Consider the following 14721-nt stretch of genomic DNA (forward strand, 5'->3'; position numbering starts at 1 on the left):
CCAGTTAGCCACATCTGCACCGGCTTGGTGCAGGCTGCTGTGTGCAATGCAGATGTGTCCGGGGACTGTGGGTGTGCCTTTAAAAAAAACACAGCCTGATTTTTAAGTATGAAGTTAATATGTTGGTTAATGCTTTACAGGATGTGACATTAGGGGGGCTTGGGTCTGGATTCCAATATAAAAGCACTTTTTTTTTCTTTAATGAAGCAGCTAAGGAAAAAAAGGGAGTGAGAATGAGAGAGAGAGAAAGAGAGAGAGAGAGAGAGAGAGAGAGAGAGAGAGAGAGGGAGAGAAAATCCGTCCGAGGACGGCATCACTCTTTTGTCGGAGCACGTGAGCCCTCTCTCTTCCTCCCTCTCTTTTTTGTGTTTTCTGCTGCATTGCAGATGTGGTGAAGGGACTCCACCTCAAAGTAATGCACACATGCACGCACGCACACACACACATACACACACATACACACTTAAACAGCAAACCCAGCTCACAAAAAGGGCAAAGTGTTAGAAAAATAAAAGCTCTAATAAAACACGCAGTTGGTTTCTATATCAATATTAATCTTTTTTTTTTTCCACACCCTTCCAGATAATGTGGCTGCACCTTGTTAATGGAGTTTATTGCTTTCTGCCCAAGGACTCGTGCTCATTGATTCGGCCTCTGATTTATCCTCTATTTTCCTCTCTCCCTTTATCTCTCTCCATATTTTATTCCCTCTCTTCTTGGATACACTAATGGACATACACAGATATTCAATCACAGTTACACAACGATTACACACAAAGACCAAAGCTGATGAGTGTGATGTATGAGCGCGAGTACATCAGCACACACACTGCACACAAACATGCACACGTACGTGCTGCCTCCAGGTTAAAGGGAAGTTGTGTTTGCAAAAGTGATGGCAGAGAGGAAGTGGAAACTTCAAAGGGAGGCTGTGAGGGAACAAGTTAGCTACACTACAGTATGTGACACATGCTTCTCTCTCCGAGTCCTTCACAACCCTGGATGACCCTCTCTGCAGCTGTAATTCGCTCAGTAAGCAGGGAGGGCCCTGACTCGGGAGAAATGGGAGGGAAGGGAGTCCCCGGGGAGAGAAGTGTGTGTGTGTGGGATGTGTGAAGCTGAATCAGATATTCATCATTTAACCCCCTTTCGATATCCACACACACATTCACACCTCTGCCATCTTTTTTCATACACTCTAAAGAAAAGGGGACACCAAGCTCTGCAAAGGGCCAATGTTTTACATTTAGAGCTGAATCCAGAGACGTTTATCAGCAAGTTAAAAGCAGTAAATTCAGCCATGGGGGGGGCGTGGGGGGTTTCACGAATCAAACATGTGCTCAGATAGACGGCCGCCGAGATAAAAGGCAATCTTTACATCCTGTAATTCACACAGAATGGTTTGAAGTGAAGCCTGAAGGCCTGAGAGCAGACAGGCTGGAACAGAGAAGCTGATTTCAGACTTCACAAAGGACGTACAGCAGAGAGAAAAAAAAAACTGGAGAGCATGAACACAGCAAAACACACACAAGTCTGTGATATACACACACACACACACACGCTCATGCAGTCATGCAAACTTTCCACGCCCAGTTATTGACTTTGTAATTCTACTTTTCTGCAACTGTAAAAGTGAAATCAATAACACCGCAAACAGATCGGGACACACATCTTCACACTTCCTCTTTTAAAGTCTTCAGCCCCACTTGAAATAACCCAAGAATAACAGGTTACATCTATTAGGATTAATCAGATTTACAAAAGATAATATCTGTCACAGCCGTGCAGTAATTAGCTTAGAGATGCGGCTAAAAAAGTAGATGACTATTTATATGATTTCTCAAAAAAAAAAAAATCATCAATACATGGTGAATCCTGGCTGGAAAGCATGAGGCCGACGACTCAAATAACAGTCTGCAAAGTGGAATAAAAAGCTAATCTATCTGCATATTCCACAGCGGGAGAAGTGAGATACTGATGACTGATGCAACTTTAAGTGGCTGATGGATCATTTGTATTGGATTGCATTTAATCGCTGAGTCCACACACAGTATGAACGTCTCGATGGTGAGATATGAATCCATCGCTCACTAGATGTCAGTGTCGACTGACGCTCAGCCGCTGAGACCGATCTGAGCTCCTGGTGAGCTTCTTTACATATCCACCTCATGTGCTATTTATTTTTTTGCATCTGTACAGACATAGGCATTAACAGAAAATAAACGCTGCGTTTATTCTGAGGGTTACAGGGGCACTCCAGCGATTTAGTGCTGCACTTGCAGATTTTAAACAGAATTTTCAAAATCAAAACAGCAGAGATTGAGATGTTCTGACTTTGAGTCCTTAGTTATGGGTCAAACTCAAAAAAAAAAAAAACACCTGATCATACTATTTGCCATAATGCAATAACATCTTTCATCAGATGCTCCTTCGTTTTGTAAAGAAAACATGCGTAACGAGCCAAAACCAAAACAGGCTTGATGGCATGGCCACAGTTAGTGTTTCCCAAATGTCAAAAGCTGTCCTGTGGTCAGATTTGCATGAGAAACGTGTCATTTTGAAAATCTGCTCTGCTTCCTGTTTGAACACACCTTTGGAAAGCTCATCCAGAGCTGCAGACACTTTTCACAGAGCTGGGTATGATGAGCTGACTGACCTTTATGTGTAAAATCAGAGGAGTGCCCCCGAACTCCCCCCCCCCATTTCTTTTGCCCACATAAATGACTTGAACTATTTTAGCCCTTAAGTTTCCTTAACAGCTTTTTCTTGTCTCTTGATTCAAAGTCTGCTTGAACTCTGAAAACAACAAATACGACACGTATATAAGAAAATATTGCAACGTAGATTTCCCAGCCCTTAAAATATATAGTAGCAGGTGTGACAGAAGTCATGGCTATGTCTATTTGCTGAATTCCTCCGCCGCTCCCCCACCTAACAGTATCTCTCCATCTAGTCCCAGACACTCTTCATTCTGCTCCAGTAGGCAGGAGCCTCATTTAATTAAACATTTGTGTAATTACTTTGCGAATAATAGTCAAACATTGTGTTCTGGATTTAGAGATCCATAGGGGGTGACTGGTCAAACACACCAACCTGAAGGTCTATTTAACAGTTTAATTAAGGTCTTTAGTGTGAAAGGGAGGTTTCAACAGTAACTTGTTTTGAATAAATCTAAAAATAAAGGGAACGCCTCTCGAATCGGTTGCAATTCACAGAGCTGAAAGCTGCTTTTCTTCATTTCTCCTTCAAGTCTCTCCTTTCCTCTTTCCCTTCTCCCCTTCACCCCTCCCTCCATCTTCTCTTTTTTTTCCCTCCCTTTCCTTTCAGTCATCATTTGCCCACTCTCTCCTTCCTTCCTCAGTCAATTCGTCTCTCCTCTGGAAAGCAGAGGTAAAGTTTGTTTCATCATCTCAGGTAGAGGATTACTCTGCTCAGCAGCTCGCCTCTTTTCTGCTCGGGTTATCAGCTGTTATTATTTACAACCACAGGTTACAGGGGCGCAGGAGGATTATGCACGGAAGGAGACGTGTGTGTGTCCAGGGAAGGCTGTCCACGTTACCATAATTCCCTCTTAAATCTCTTTTTGTTCTGCTCATCATCACAAGTGTTCAATCCTAAAAATCTCTCTTTTTTTTCCCTGTTTCCTTTCTTTGCTTCTCCCCTCTCTCTCTCTCTCTCTCTCTCTCTGACCTCGATCATCACTCTGCTTCCTGAACACACGGTACTCCCTCGCTTTCACACAATGCATAAACATTAGGCAGAAGCAATTACCCTGCCTGGCATATTGTACCATGAAAGTTTGATATGAAAAATGATTGATTTTCCCTTTGGGTGGAAAGAACAAATGGAAACACACAAAACAAGGTCTCCTGAAAGAGAAGAGTGACATATAAAATATTCAAATAACTAGTTACTCTCTTTAAGAGGAGAATCTTCCAAATATACACTGACAACAAAAATATGATGTGAAAGTATAACACATCTATCTTTCTGTTTCCTCTTTTTAGAATCATCATTCTTCTTATAATATAAATACTACATCAAATTCATTATTTATATATGACTTTGGTTTTCCTTCTAACAAAACAGTCACGAGAATCATGCTCAGAACAGTACAGGACTTGTAAAATGACAAAGAAAGAAGGACTTAAGTCTCCAGGGGGGATTTAAGGTAATTAGAAACATATTAACGCAAATCTGTAGGATTTTTTTTTATAAAATTAAAAAAAAAGGTGTTAGGTGCTGCTCATCTGCAAGCAGTAAAAAACTAGTGCCTTCTGAGTGAGTGTGTGAAAGTGAAGCATGGTGTTGCAACATATCCATGAAGCAAATACAGACTCGAAGGAGCACTCCAGTGATTTAGTACTGCACTTATATGAAGTTGGGGAGCAGATTAAAAAAGAAATGGTTAAAGTCAGAGCAGCAGAGGATGAGATACGCTGACTTTTAGTCCCGAGTATTAGTCAAGCTCCAAAAACACTGGATCCTACACCTCCCATAGCAATATGACAGCATCTTTCATTAAACCCTCTTTGCCTCAAAAGTAATTCACAAATCTAAAACTGTTCCTGAATGGACAAAATTATTGTTTTAAATTCACATGAAAGCAAACTATGGATGCAGTGATTAAGTAAGACACATTTTCCTGTGTGTTTTTAGACAAGAATAACACGCAGAGTGACAGAGGGTCCACAGATGCTGTGTGGGCTCCGGGCGTTTGTGCGATGCATGGCCAGCAACAGTGAAAAAGAAAAAGAACAAAAAAAAAAAAAGAAAGCTACTGCAGTGCAATCACAAGCCACACACTCAGGCTCCATCAGTGCCCCATCTCACTGATGATATCCTCATCATCTCCCAGAACCTGCACACACACACACACACACCCCGCCATGTCGCCCTGTGTGCGTCAATGCGTGTCGTCGTGTTAAGCGTGTTAAGTTGTGAGATCATTTTCTGATATCAGGGCGCTAAAGTGTGTGCACGCCGTACACACACCTCCACGCCTGTGTGTAAATGTCAGTGTAATAATGAGTGTGTGTGTGTGTGTGTGTTTATGTGTGGTGCTGAGGGAGCGCTTGGCCCCTCGTTTAAGGGTCGAAAGATTCTGATCAGCCTCAGACTCCATTAACAGAGCCAGAGAGGACGGGAGGGGTTTTCTTGTGCCGCCGAGTGGAAAATTGAGTCCATGTCACAAACTAATCAAATTGCGCCAAAGGTGAATGGAAGAAGAAGGGAACACACACACGTGCACACGCATCCACACACAAACAAGGCTGACAAGTATCCAGGCCATCTCACGAAAGTCGCTGACACACACAGAAGATGTGGACTGAGCAGATGGCTGCAGAACAAAAGTCTGCAAGGGTCTCTGTGACAGCCTTAGCATTTGCATGGCTCTGTTAGCTAACATTAGCATGGAACCCTACAGGGAAATAAAAACACAACCCATTTGTAAAGTGTGTGCTGCAGTGGGACGGATTTAACCGTTGCACCTGTTGTGGTAAAACCAGGAAGACTTTTAATCGGATATTTGGTTGACTGGAAGGATGTCACCGATGATATCTAGAGGGGGATGTGTGTGGGATTTCCTTCCAGCCGGTTAAACACGCTGCGGTGACATGCTTTACGATGCTAGGCGACTGTTCGCCTCTTCATGGAGTTATTGCTTTTACATCCCAGGCTCTGATAATCACAGAGGTTATTAAATAAGAAGGTGGAGGGGCTGGTGTGGACGAGGACGGGGAGGGGGGTCTGTGAAGGTAAAAGGGGCTTCCCATTGGCCAGCTCCACTCTGCCCAGACCTTCTCTTCAGCTTTACACCAGTGCATTGTGGTACACAGAGTTCTCATGGGGTCAGTGTTGCAGGCAGCAGGTGGGGGAAGGGTAGCCCTAACAACCCTTTTCAGGTTTCCGCTGGTGCCCAGTGCCCTGTGCCCTGTGCCCCGTGTCCCGTGACCTCCCCCCAACTCCTCCTCCCTCCCTCGTCTCTGAGCGCTAGGAGGAGGAGGTTTTGGTTTTGGATTGAGGGTCCTTCTTGCCGTTCTGGAGCACAGGCGAGTCACTGGAGGTCTTGGGTGTTTTCCTGGGCGGACTCTGCTCAGCAACGTCGTGTAGAGAGGGCTCTCTGTACATGGCCACTAGGGAGGGAAAAGGTTGCATGAGGTTAAAACAAATGAAACGGGGTGCAGCTACTCTCTGCTTTTTTTTTCTTTTTTCTTCTTTTGTCTAACCCCTTAAACACAACTACTTATAGTAACAACTAATGTAATGAAATAAAATAAAAATATTTAACATAAACACAATCAAATGATATAAATATGGCAGTATGAAACGCTTAAGGGGCCCAGGGCAAAAATTTGATGCGGGGTCCCTGTTGACCTCAACCACCCACCACCCTCTGCAGATTGTATTTTTACCCTGTTACCGTGATATAAGTACAGTGAGAATATACGGAAGCTTTATTACATACCAAGAGACCAGCATGCCCTCCTATTCTGAAATGCTTGATTAAACACAACTTTATTTACATGAGCGTGCACCACATATTAGAGAAACTGTAGCACTTAGCACCAAAGATGGAGACCAAATAAAAGCATCTTGGAGGATCCTGCTCACTGGCCTTTGGCTCTAGAGCAGCTTAGACAGGAACTATTAATCTGCTGTACCTTCGATGAGTTTGGGCAGGAAGTGAGCAGCTCCCTTGGTCTTCTTGACGCGGTTCCCCTTCATGACCTGTCCGTCCCGGTTGATGCCGATGTACCACGCCCGCCCTGACTGGGTCTGTCTGTACAGGATGGACGAGTAGGTCACGTAGTAGTTCTCAAACACGCACTCCTTAAACTTACACTCCGGCGTGAAGTGTTCCTGAAACACACACACACACACACAGAGAAAGAAGCACACACATCAGGTCAGAGGGGAAGAATAACACATTTGGAGCATCTGCCATTTTTTATCTGTTCTATTATTTATATATTTACTCTCCAATTCCACTGGCTCAGCTGGGAATGGGAGGAAATGGGCCCCACATTTCATCGTGACAGGGTTACAGGAGCATCTGTGGCTGCATCAAGAAACTGCACACACACACTCTCTCACACACACACTCGCAGATGCAGACAAACTCATTCCGACATGTGCACACGCCTATTTGCCACATGGACGAAGTGGTTCTTGAGCCAGGATGCCATAACTCAGCCCGTTCAGTTTACCTGTAACAAACAACAATCAACCAGATCCTTCACCCCCTCCACAGTTTAACGACCCCGCTGTCGGCCTTCAGCTCACACGCATAGCTCTGCATTAGACAATACGTCAACACCGGGAGCACCCCCACCCCGCCAACCACCACTACTCGCCCCCCCCGCCTCCCAGCTCTCGTTACAGCTCTCACATATTCCCTCTCTATCTCATATTCTGCCTCTCCTTCTCCACTTCATTCCCTCTATCCCTCCGTCATTTGGTAACCTTGTCGAGGAACAAACCAATTTGCAGGATTGATTTGGAGCCTTGATGTGACGGGTGAGCAGAAAAGGCCTGAATAAGGAGTTCGCTCTCTCTCTGCCTCTCTCTCTCTCATTCATTCATCCCCCCTCATCCCTTCGCTCTCTCTCCTCCTCCTGTTCTCCGTCTCCTATCTCTTCTCTCTGCCACCGCAGGCGCAGGGCCTTAACGCCTGCCTATATCCATTGTAGCACACATAAACAAGCTAATTACATTGACTGTATCGCCCATTCTTTAATTACACATCCATTCACTTAGGCAGCCATTCATTTCCTCACCCACCTATTAACTTGGCTCTAATAGCACAGAGCACATTCCAAAGGTCTGGATTCTCTTGGAAGGTGTAATCAGATTGCTATCATTAACTGTGTTTGCATTGCAGTTTCATGCGTGTCATCTTCGCTGCTCCATGTGTGTGTGTGTGTGTGTGTGTGTGTGTAGATTTCAGGGGAACTTTACAGGATTAAAGCCTGATCACCAGCTCACATTCACCCTCCAGACAGACACGCTCAAAGTTCATTAATTGATTAATTACGTGAATTAAACTGAGTCTGGCCATATGAGTAATGTGTAGGGTGTGTGTGTGTGTCTGTGTGTGTGTGTGTGTACAAATGAGAGTGTGTTCAGGCTGTATCGTCACCAATCCATGGCCCACCTTGTAGAAAGGAGGACTTTTCGATTAGCCATTATCATGGTCCTGGGAGCCCACCACGAGCCAGCGACAGAGGAAAGATACAGAGGCAGGCAGAGTCGGATTTTCTGATGAAAGCAGGATATTTTTGTTCTCCACTGCACAATCGTGTGGGACAGCTCGAGTTTTTGTGTCTTTTTGCAGACGGGAATAGCAGAAATGAAAGGATCAGAAGGTCATTGAGATAAAACCATGATAACCTTCTTTTTTTCTTTTCACTAAACCAAAGAAAAAAAATTATCATTATATCATACAAGGAAAATACAATATGTACAACAACAAGACAAAAATGTCTCGGCTAAGACTCAAACACTGTGCATTTCTTGCATCTGTTTCTCCTCACAGTCATTGTCTCACATTTAAACAGTTACTCTGGTGATTTAGTAATGCACAACAAAGTCGGAGGACTCATGGGAGACGGATTAAAGAAAAGAATGCTCACACTCAAAGCTGCACAGGCCCAGATACAGTATCGTGACTTTTATTCCCTGGTATCGGTCAAGCTCTAAAAATGCTGGATACTGCACTTCCTGTAAAGCAGCCACACAGCATTTCTCGCCAGGGTTTTCTTTCTTTTCAAAGTTTGGAAACCCCCTGCAGAACCACTGATAAACATTGCACAACTGTAAAACAACAGTGCTCCTCTTGACAAGCACTCTATGTTTATAAAAGTGACAGACTGTCCCATTAACACACACCACTCTGTTAGAGGCAGGTTTCATTTTCATACTCGGCCATATTTTACCTAGACTGCTTTGACACTGGGGTCTAAGAGTCGACGCAGCAAACAAGCAGGAGCTGAGAAGATTTTATCTGAGTCATTCGAAGCATGTTCCTCACTGAGATACTAACGAGCGATGCTACATGTTACACAGTGCATCAAATTTTAAATCCATGTTCAGGGCTTACATGTGAGGAGGTGGTGAAATATGACCCACAATCAGTAAACATGGTGACAAACAAGCAAAAATCAGTTCTGCTGCCAGAGACTCTTTAATTTATGATTTCCTCTTGTAAAATACACCTTTAATATTTCATGTAATTTGACTCAATGGTGCAACACTGGCTGAATCCCCGAGCAGGAAAACAGAAAGACTTAGGTGAATGAGTACACTCACCTCTGCACACAATACAGGGAGTTAATATGATCATGTGTCTTGGAAAAACAGCTACTGCTGTATAGGAAACTCCAATGATATCACATGTAAAAATTGATTTTAATTAAATAAGTCTTCCGACTTGGCCAGAAGCCAGCCGCATGTCCTCAGTCACAGAGGTGCCATCAGCATCGCTGCTTTATAGGATAACACACTATTAAACAGTCGTTTATAGAGACACATTATTCACACAGCAGACACACAGGGGACAGACGCACATCTGTCTGCAGAGCGTTTGCTCTGACTGCACTTCAGGCTGATTTCTGACTGATCATTTCCTCTTTATCATAAACCGCACACACTCTCTTACACCTCTTCACCCAGGACATCTAACAAGCTACTAAGGTACAGCCTGCAACGATTAAAGACAGCGAAAGCTATCTGTCACCTGAGTCCAATAACCCTCGTTCGCCTCGTCTCAAAGGCAACCAGGACTTTATTATCAGTGGTGCAGCTCCTCTTACGTCCAGCAGGGGCTGCTCCGAACACACAGGCAGCCCAGGGCTCCTGTCACTGCTGCTGCTGCTGCTGCTGTTGATGCTCCAAAATTAACTTGTGTCTACTCGCCACTCCATAACACTCAGCTCTCCCCAAAGGACCTTATTTAGCACGCTGAAAACCTCTCGAGTTGTAGGACAGCCAAAAAACGCAGAAAATGACTTCTCTCTGTGCTGCCTTTGCTGCATCAAGTTCCATGTTGCTTTGTATATTTTAACTCAAAATTTGTTGAAATGTGCCGTCATGTTGTATTCTTTGATTTAGGATATTATTATTGTTATTATTATTGCTTGGTAAAAAAGCTCCTGATTTCACAAAGTCTCTCAACTTTCATTTGGCCACGAACAGACAAGAAAGACAAAGACGAAGAAAGAACATGGAAAAACAGTCGACTCAGAAAAACTCAGAAGGGACACACACTCACGAATCAGATCAAGTCAGGAGCATTAAAAAGTAACCATGACCAAACAGTTTGTGACACTAACATTACTTCAGTCTTCTGTTACACACAGATAGTTTTAGAGGAGACAGTATTGTGTGTGTGTGTGTGTGTGTGTGTGTGTGTACATCCAGTCATGCGTGTCTGCTGTTGTGACAGAGAGACATGACAGATCCCTCTTACATCAGTGGGAGGCCACCCGGTGCCAGATGACATGCATACACACACACACACACACACACACACACACACACACACACACTCACAATGTCAGCTGTGACGGATGGAGCGTTTGCCTCCCTCATCACTCACTCCCACAGACAGGGGAGAGAGAAAGAGGGATGGAAGGAAAGACGGCGAGTGGCAGGGGAAAAGAGGGGACGGGATGAAACAAGGGAAAGAAAAAGAAGGGGAGTAAAAGAGGAGGGAAAAAAAAGACCACATGAGAGTTGAGGAAGGAGACAAGGAGGGAGTACAGTAGGATTATTCTCCAGTAATGACACACACACACACACACACACACACACACTCGTCTCATTTCCATCCGTTGACAACTCAAGACATTATTCAGCCCTGCTCACAGGCACATGGCTACCATTAACCAGTGAGCCTCCCATGCGCTCAGTTGGGGAATTGATTCTATGTAAGACCTCTGTGAAAAGTCAATAGGCATTAGGGCAGAAAAAAAGCTGGATTAGGCTTTGATTGGACGGGCGACGGGGCGACGCAACTGAGCGTGAAGAACTTAAAACGACTTACAAGCTGCGATCGGGCAACCACAGGTTAATCCAGGGGCTTTGAGTCGCAGACACTTATCGACCACGTCCCAAAGGACAAATGTATTTCACAGCGTTGATAGGGCACATGTTGGAGCTGACTGCTGTGTGTGTGTGTGTATGTGTGTGTGTGAGTTTGTACTGTACATGACTGGGGAAACATATATATGTTTGCACGTCAGCAACTACACCTGATGGCTACAGGAGGTGGGATGGTTCCATTCAAGCAAAACAGGCTTTTATAAACCAGCAGCAGTGTTAATGATAGACATGACAGATTGGATATTTAGGCTGATAAGCACCAATTTTGCTAGGGAGACCTGTCGTTCAAGTCCTAAACAAGTTATCACATGTAAACTTCTGTTTTTTTGTTTTTTATTTACTTTAAAATAAACTGAATTCCTTTTAAAATGAAACTGATAAGCTGTTATGAACTGAGGTGCCGTCTGCTGTCTGTCCTCTGGTCTATACAGACGTTTATCACTTCTGATCGTATCAAGTCCTCTGGATTTTAGCCTGTCAAACTGTCCTCGTCCACATAGTATTTAACTGAAAAAGTCGACTGAATCCTCTTTGAGCAAAGATAAATTTGTGCAGGCTACTTTATGAGTTTTAGGTCAAAATATCAAGTTTGCTTGAGTCAGTCACTCAACTGCCTGTCTGTCAGATTACATCTTCAGCCTCTGTCTCTCTCTGTCCTGTCCCTCCTGTCTCTTCACTTCACACTCCAATAAAAACAGGAACTGTCATAAAAATATCCTAGGGGTGGGGGGGTGCCAGTTGTTGTTATGCTACAGCTGTGGGTGCTTCGTTTGTGTGAATAAAGCTGTGAGCTAAAATTTTAATCAGAACATGATGAGTCTAACAGGGAAATGAAGTGGGACATTTTTTTTCCTCTTGTATAATGAATGATGAAATATTTACCTGCAGATGCATCTCTTGTCAGGGGGATAAGAATCAGCACAAAAAAAAAAAAAAAAAAAAAAAAAATCACACAGTGCAGGGTTAGCCTTGCAAAAGCTTGTTTACCAGAAATGCTGATTATTATCTGAGCAAATGAGCAGGAAAAAAAAAAAAAAGAACAACTTTAATTGAGGACAAACAGCTGAGGAAGCATCACAGGAGCTTGCAAAATAATTGTGTAAAGTTAGGAGTAATTATCATTTATTAATTTATGCATGGACAACGTGTAGCCCCACCGGTATTCTCTGTGCTGTTATCATCAGCGCTGCTCTTTCAAACTCTGTGTCTAAACCATCCCTCAGCATTTAAGGAGGAAAACTCTTCCAAAACCAGCACTGTAGTCTCAGTTGGATACACTTGCCAGCTCATGTGTTAAAAACATGAAAAACAACCTCTGACATTCAAAGCAACTTTGTCAAATCCCACGGCAGCACCGGCAAATAGTCTGTTCGCTTGAGTTTTAAAAGCAACATTTTTCTGGCTGACTGGTGCTACAACTGGTAAGCAACGCTGTTCGGAAATTTTCCACAAACAAAAGATACTTCACTCTGAAAAACAGGATGTGTCATATTCACCGAAGCTGTGTCTAAATCTGCTGAATTACTGCAGAAGAATGGGGAGATTTGCAAGAAGTGCACACTGAAGCTGAAGACTCAATCAGCACTCTTCTTTTTTTTTTTACCCCTCTATATTACAGGTATACTTTGTAAACATACTGTAATTGAGTTTGAATTAGAGTTCTGTGATTTTATCTGAAATATGTGGCTGAGTCACAGTGACCGACCCCTTTCGACTTTGAAAATCAAATTAGACTCATTTCTCCTCAGGAAACAGTTTTTTAAATGATCAGACAGACCCCGCAGCCTAACTGCTGGCTTTAAAGGTCTGATTTCCACTCCCTGGCCTCTCAGTGCTCTTGTGAACCCTCATGAGTATCTGTGAGCGGCTGACCGACAGAGAGGGGAAAGAAGTTTTTAGCAGTTCAGGCGGAGAGAGAGGGGTCCTCGCCTGTGCCAGCATTCTGGCATTTACAGGGACGCCCTGAGGAGTGCTGGAGCTCGACCAGGGCTGATGGGCTTCACAGCATCCAGAAAACACACGCACAGGCACATGTACGCCAAGAAAGACAACTCGCACACGGGCAGGCGAGAGTAGCATCACCCAGAAAACACACATGTAAACACACATTCATGATGTCTGGCTGCACAAAAGGATGAATAAACAAGATTAAAGTGTGAAAGAACCCCTTTGACGCAGACACACACACACAGACAAATGAGTGGAGAAAAACACACACACACACACACAGAGTAATGAGAACAGCTGGAGAGGGTGCAGGCGGGTGCACACGGGGGAAGAAGCAGAGGGGGAGGGAGGGATGTTCTCTGCTTCTCACCTTGACTGCCAGACCCTCGCTGTGCGTTTGGGGATTTTCCAAAGGGAACTGGAGATAACCTGCCTCACCTCTACACTTCCTCCTTCATCTCTCCTTCTCTACTCCTCTTTCTTCCTCCCTTCCTCTCTCTTTATCTCTCTTTTTTCTTATCCTCTCTTTCTGTCAGCATCCTCCATCCTTCACATTTCTTCCCGCCTCCTTCCTCAAGGCCACGTGTGTGTACGCTTTTGTTGCCACGTCGGACGAGGCACAGGCACACCTTTCTGTGTGTGTGTGTGTGTGTGTGATGGGGGGGGGTCAATCAGAGTGTGAAAGAGGGGGGAGAAAGACGTGCAGAGAAAGGAAGGGGAGTGGAGGAAAGGAAACAAGAGTGCTGACTCAAAGAAAACGAGACAAGCGGTTTCTGATTCGATGGGTGGGTGAGGAAGGTCAGAGGAGAGGAGTTGGAGGGGAGGCGTGAGTGTGTGAGTGTGTGTGTGTGTGTGTGTGTGTGTGTGTGCAGGCAGCTCGGTCCTCTCAGGTCATTCTGCAGGAAGACTTTGTCGAAAGCTTTGTTGAGGGGGCTGACTAATTGCCAGTTTGCCACCTGTCAGGTGTGTCCGTGTGTTTGTGTGAGGGCATACGAGTGTGTGTTTGTGTGTGTGTGTGTGTGTGTGTGTGTAGTGGTGACGAAAGGGGGCCAAGTAGTACTTCTATATAGCACATGCTTATACTGTATACATTCATATATTATCATATGTGTCTGTTACTGATCTGTATAGACCATAAACAAACTAAAGGGATGGTAATACATAAGAAAACATGAATGAAGTGAACCACATGGGATGAAAAATTAAAAATCCTTCAGGACTATATAAGATAAGAAGACTGTTCAGTTGCTGCATGCTAACACTACTTTTTGTTAAAGCATTTTTCATTGAACATAAAGGTTTCTGACCACGAGTGGTGCTATGAGGTAATGTTTCCATAAACAGGCCCCTGTTCTGTTTGCGTCTTGTGTTCTACTATGAATATGTACACGCATGAGAGCGATGCAGTACACGTTCCTGCCAACTGATGCCGATCTGTGCAGCATCCGGGCCCTGAAACGTGAAGGATGAGAAGAAGAGGATTTACAGGAGGAGCAAACATTTTTGCTTGTGCCTTTCGTGGCAAACACAGCTGTGAATGAGCCACCATTAAGTATATTTGCCAATCAGCTTATAAAAGCACAACTTCAGTGCTCTGCCCTAGCTAAAGCTACATTTCCCTTTTTTGCACACTTGCTGTTTACAAGTGTCAGGACTGTGTGATGCGAC

General features: G+C 44.1%; 1 protein-coding gene across 1 annotated transcript in view; it reads right to left on the minus strand.

Moving 5' to 3' along the window:
- Positions 1–5994: 5994 nt before the first annotated feature.
- Positions 5995–14721, minus strand: part of fgf11a (fibroblast growth factor 11a) — a 61133-nt gene continuing 52406 nt past the window's right edge. Inside the window, exons 4-5 of the mRNA XM_041031155.1 lie at positions 6666–6864; positions 5995–6137 (exon numbers count right to left, since the gene is read on the minus strand). Coding sequence (XP_040887089.1) covers positions 5995–6137; positions 6666–6864 — 342 coding nt within the window. The remainder of the gene's footprint in view (positions 6138–6665; positions 6865–14721) is intronic.

This window comes from Toxotes jaculatrix, chromosome 23 (assembly GCF_017976425.1).
Source record: "Toxotes jaculatrix isolate fToxJac2 chromosome 23, fToxJac2.pri, whole genome shotgun sequence".
Taxonomy (NCBI): domain Eukaryota; kingdom Metazoa; phylum Chordata; class Actinopteri; family Toxotidae; genus Toxotes; species Toxotes jaculatrix.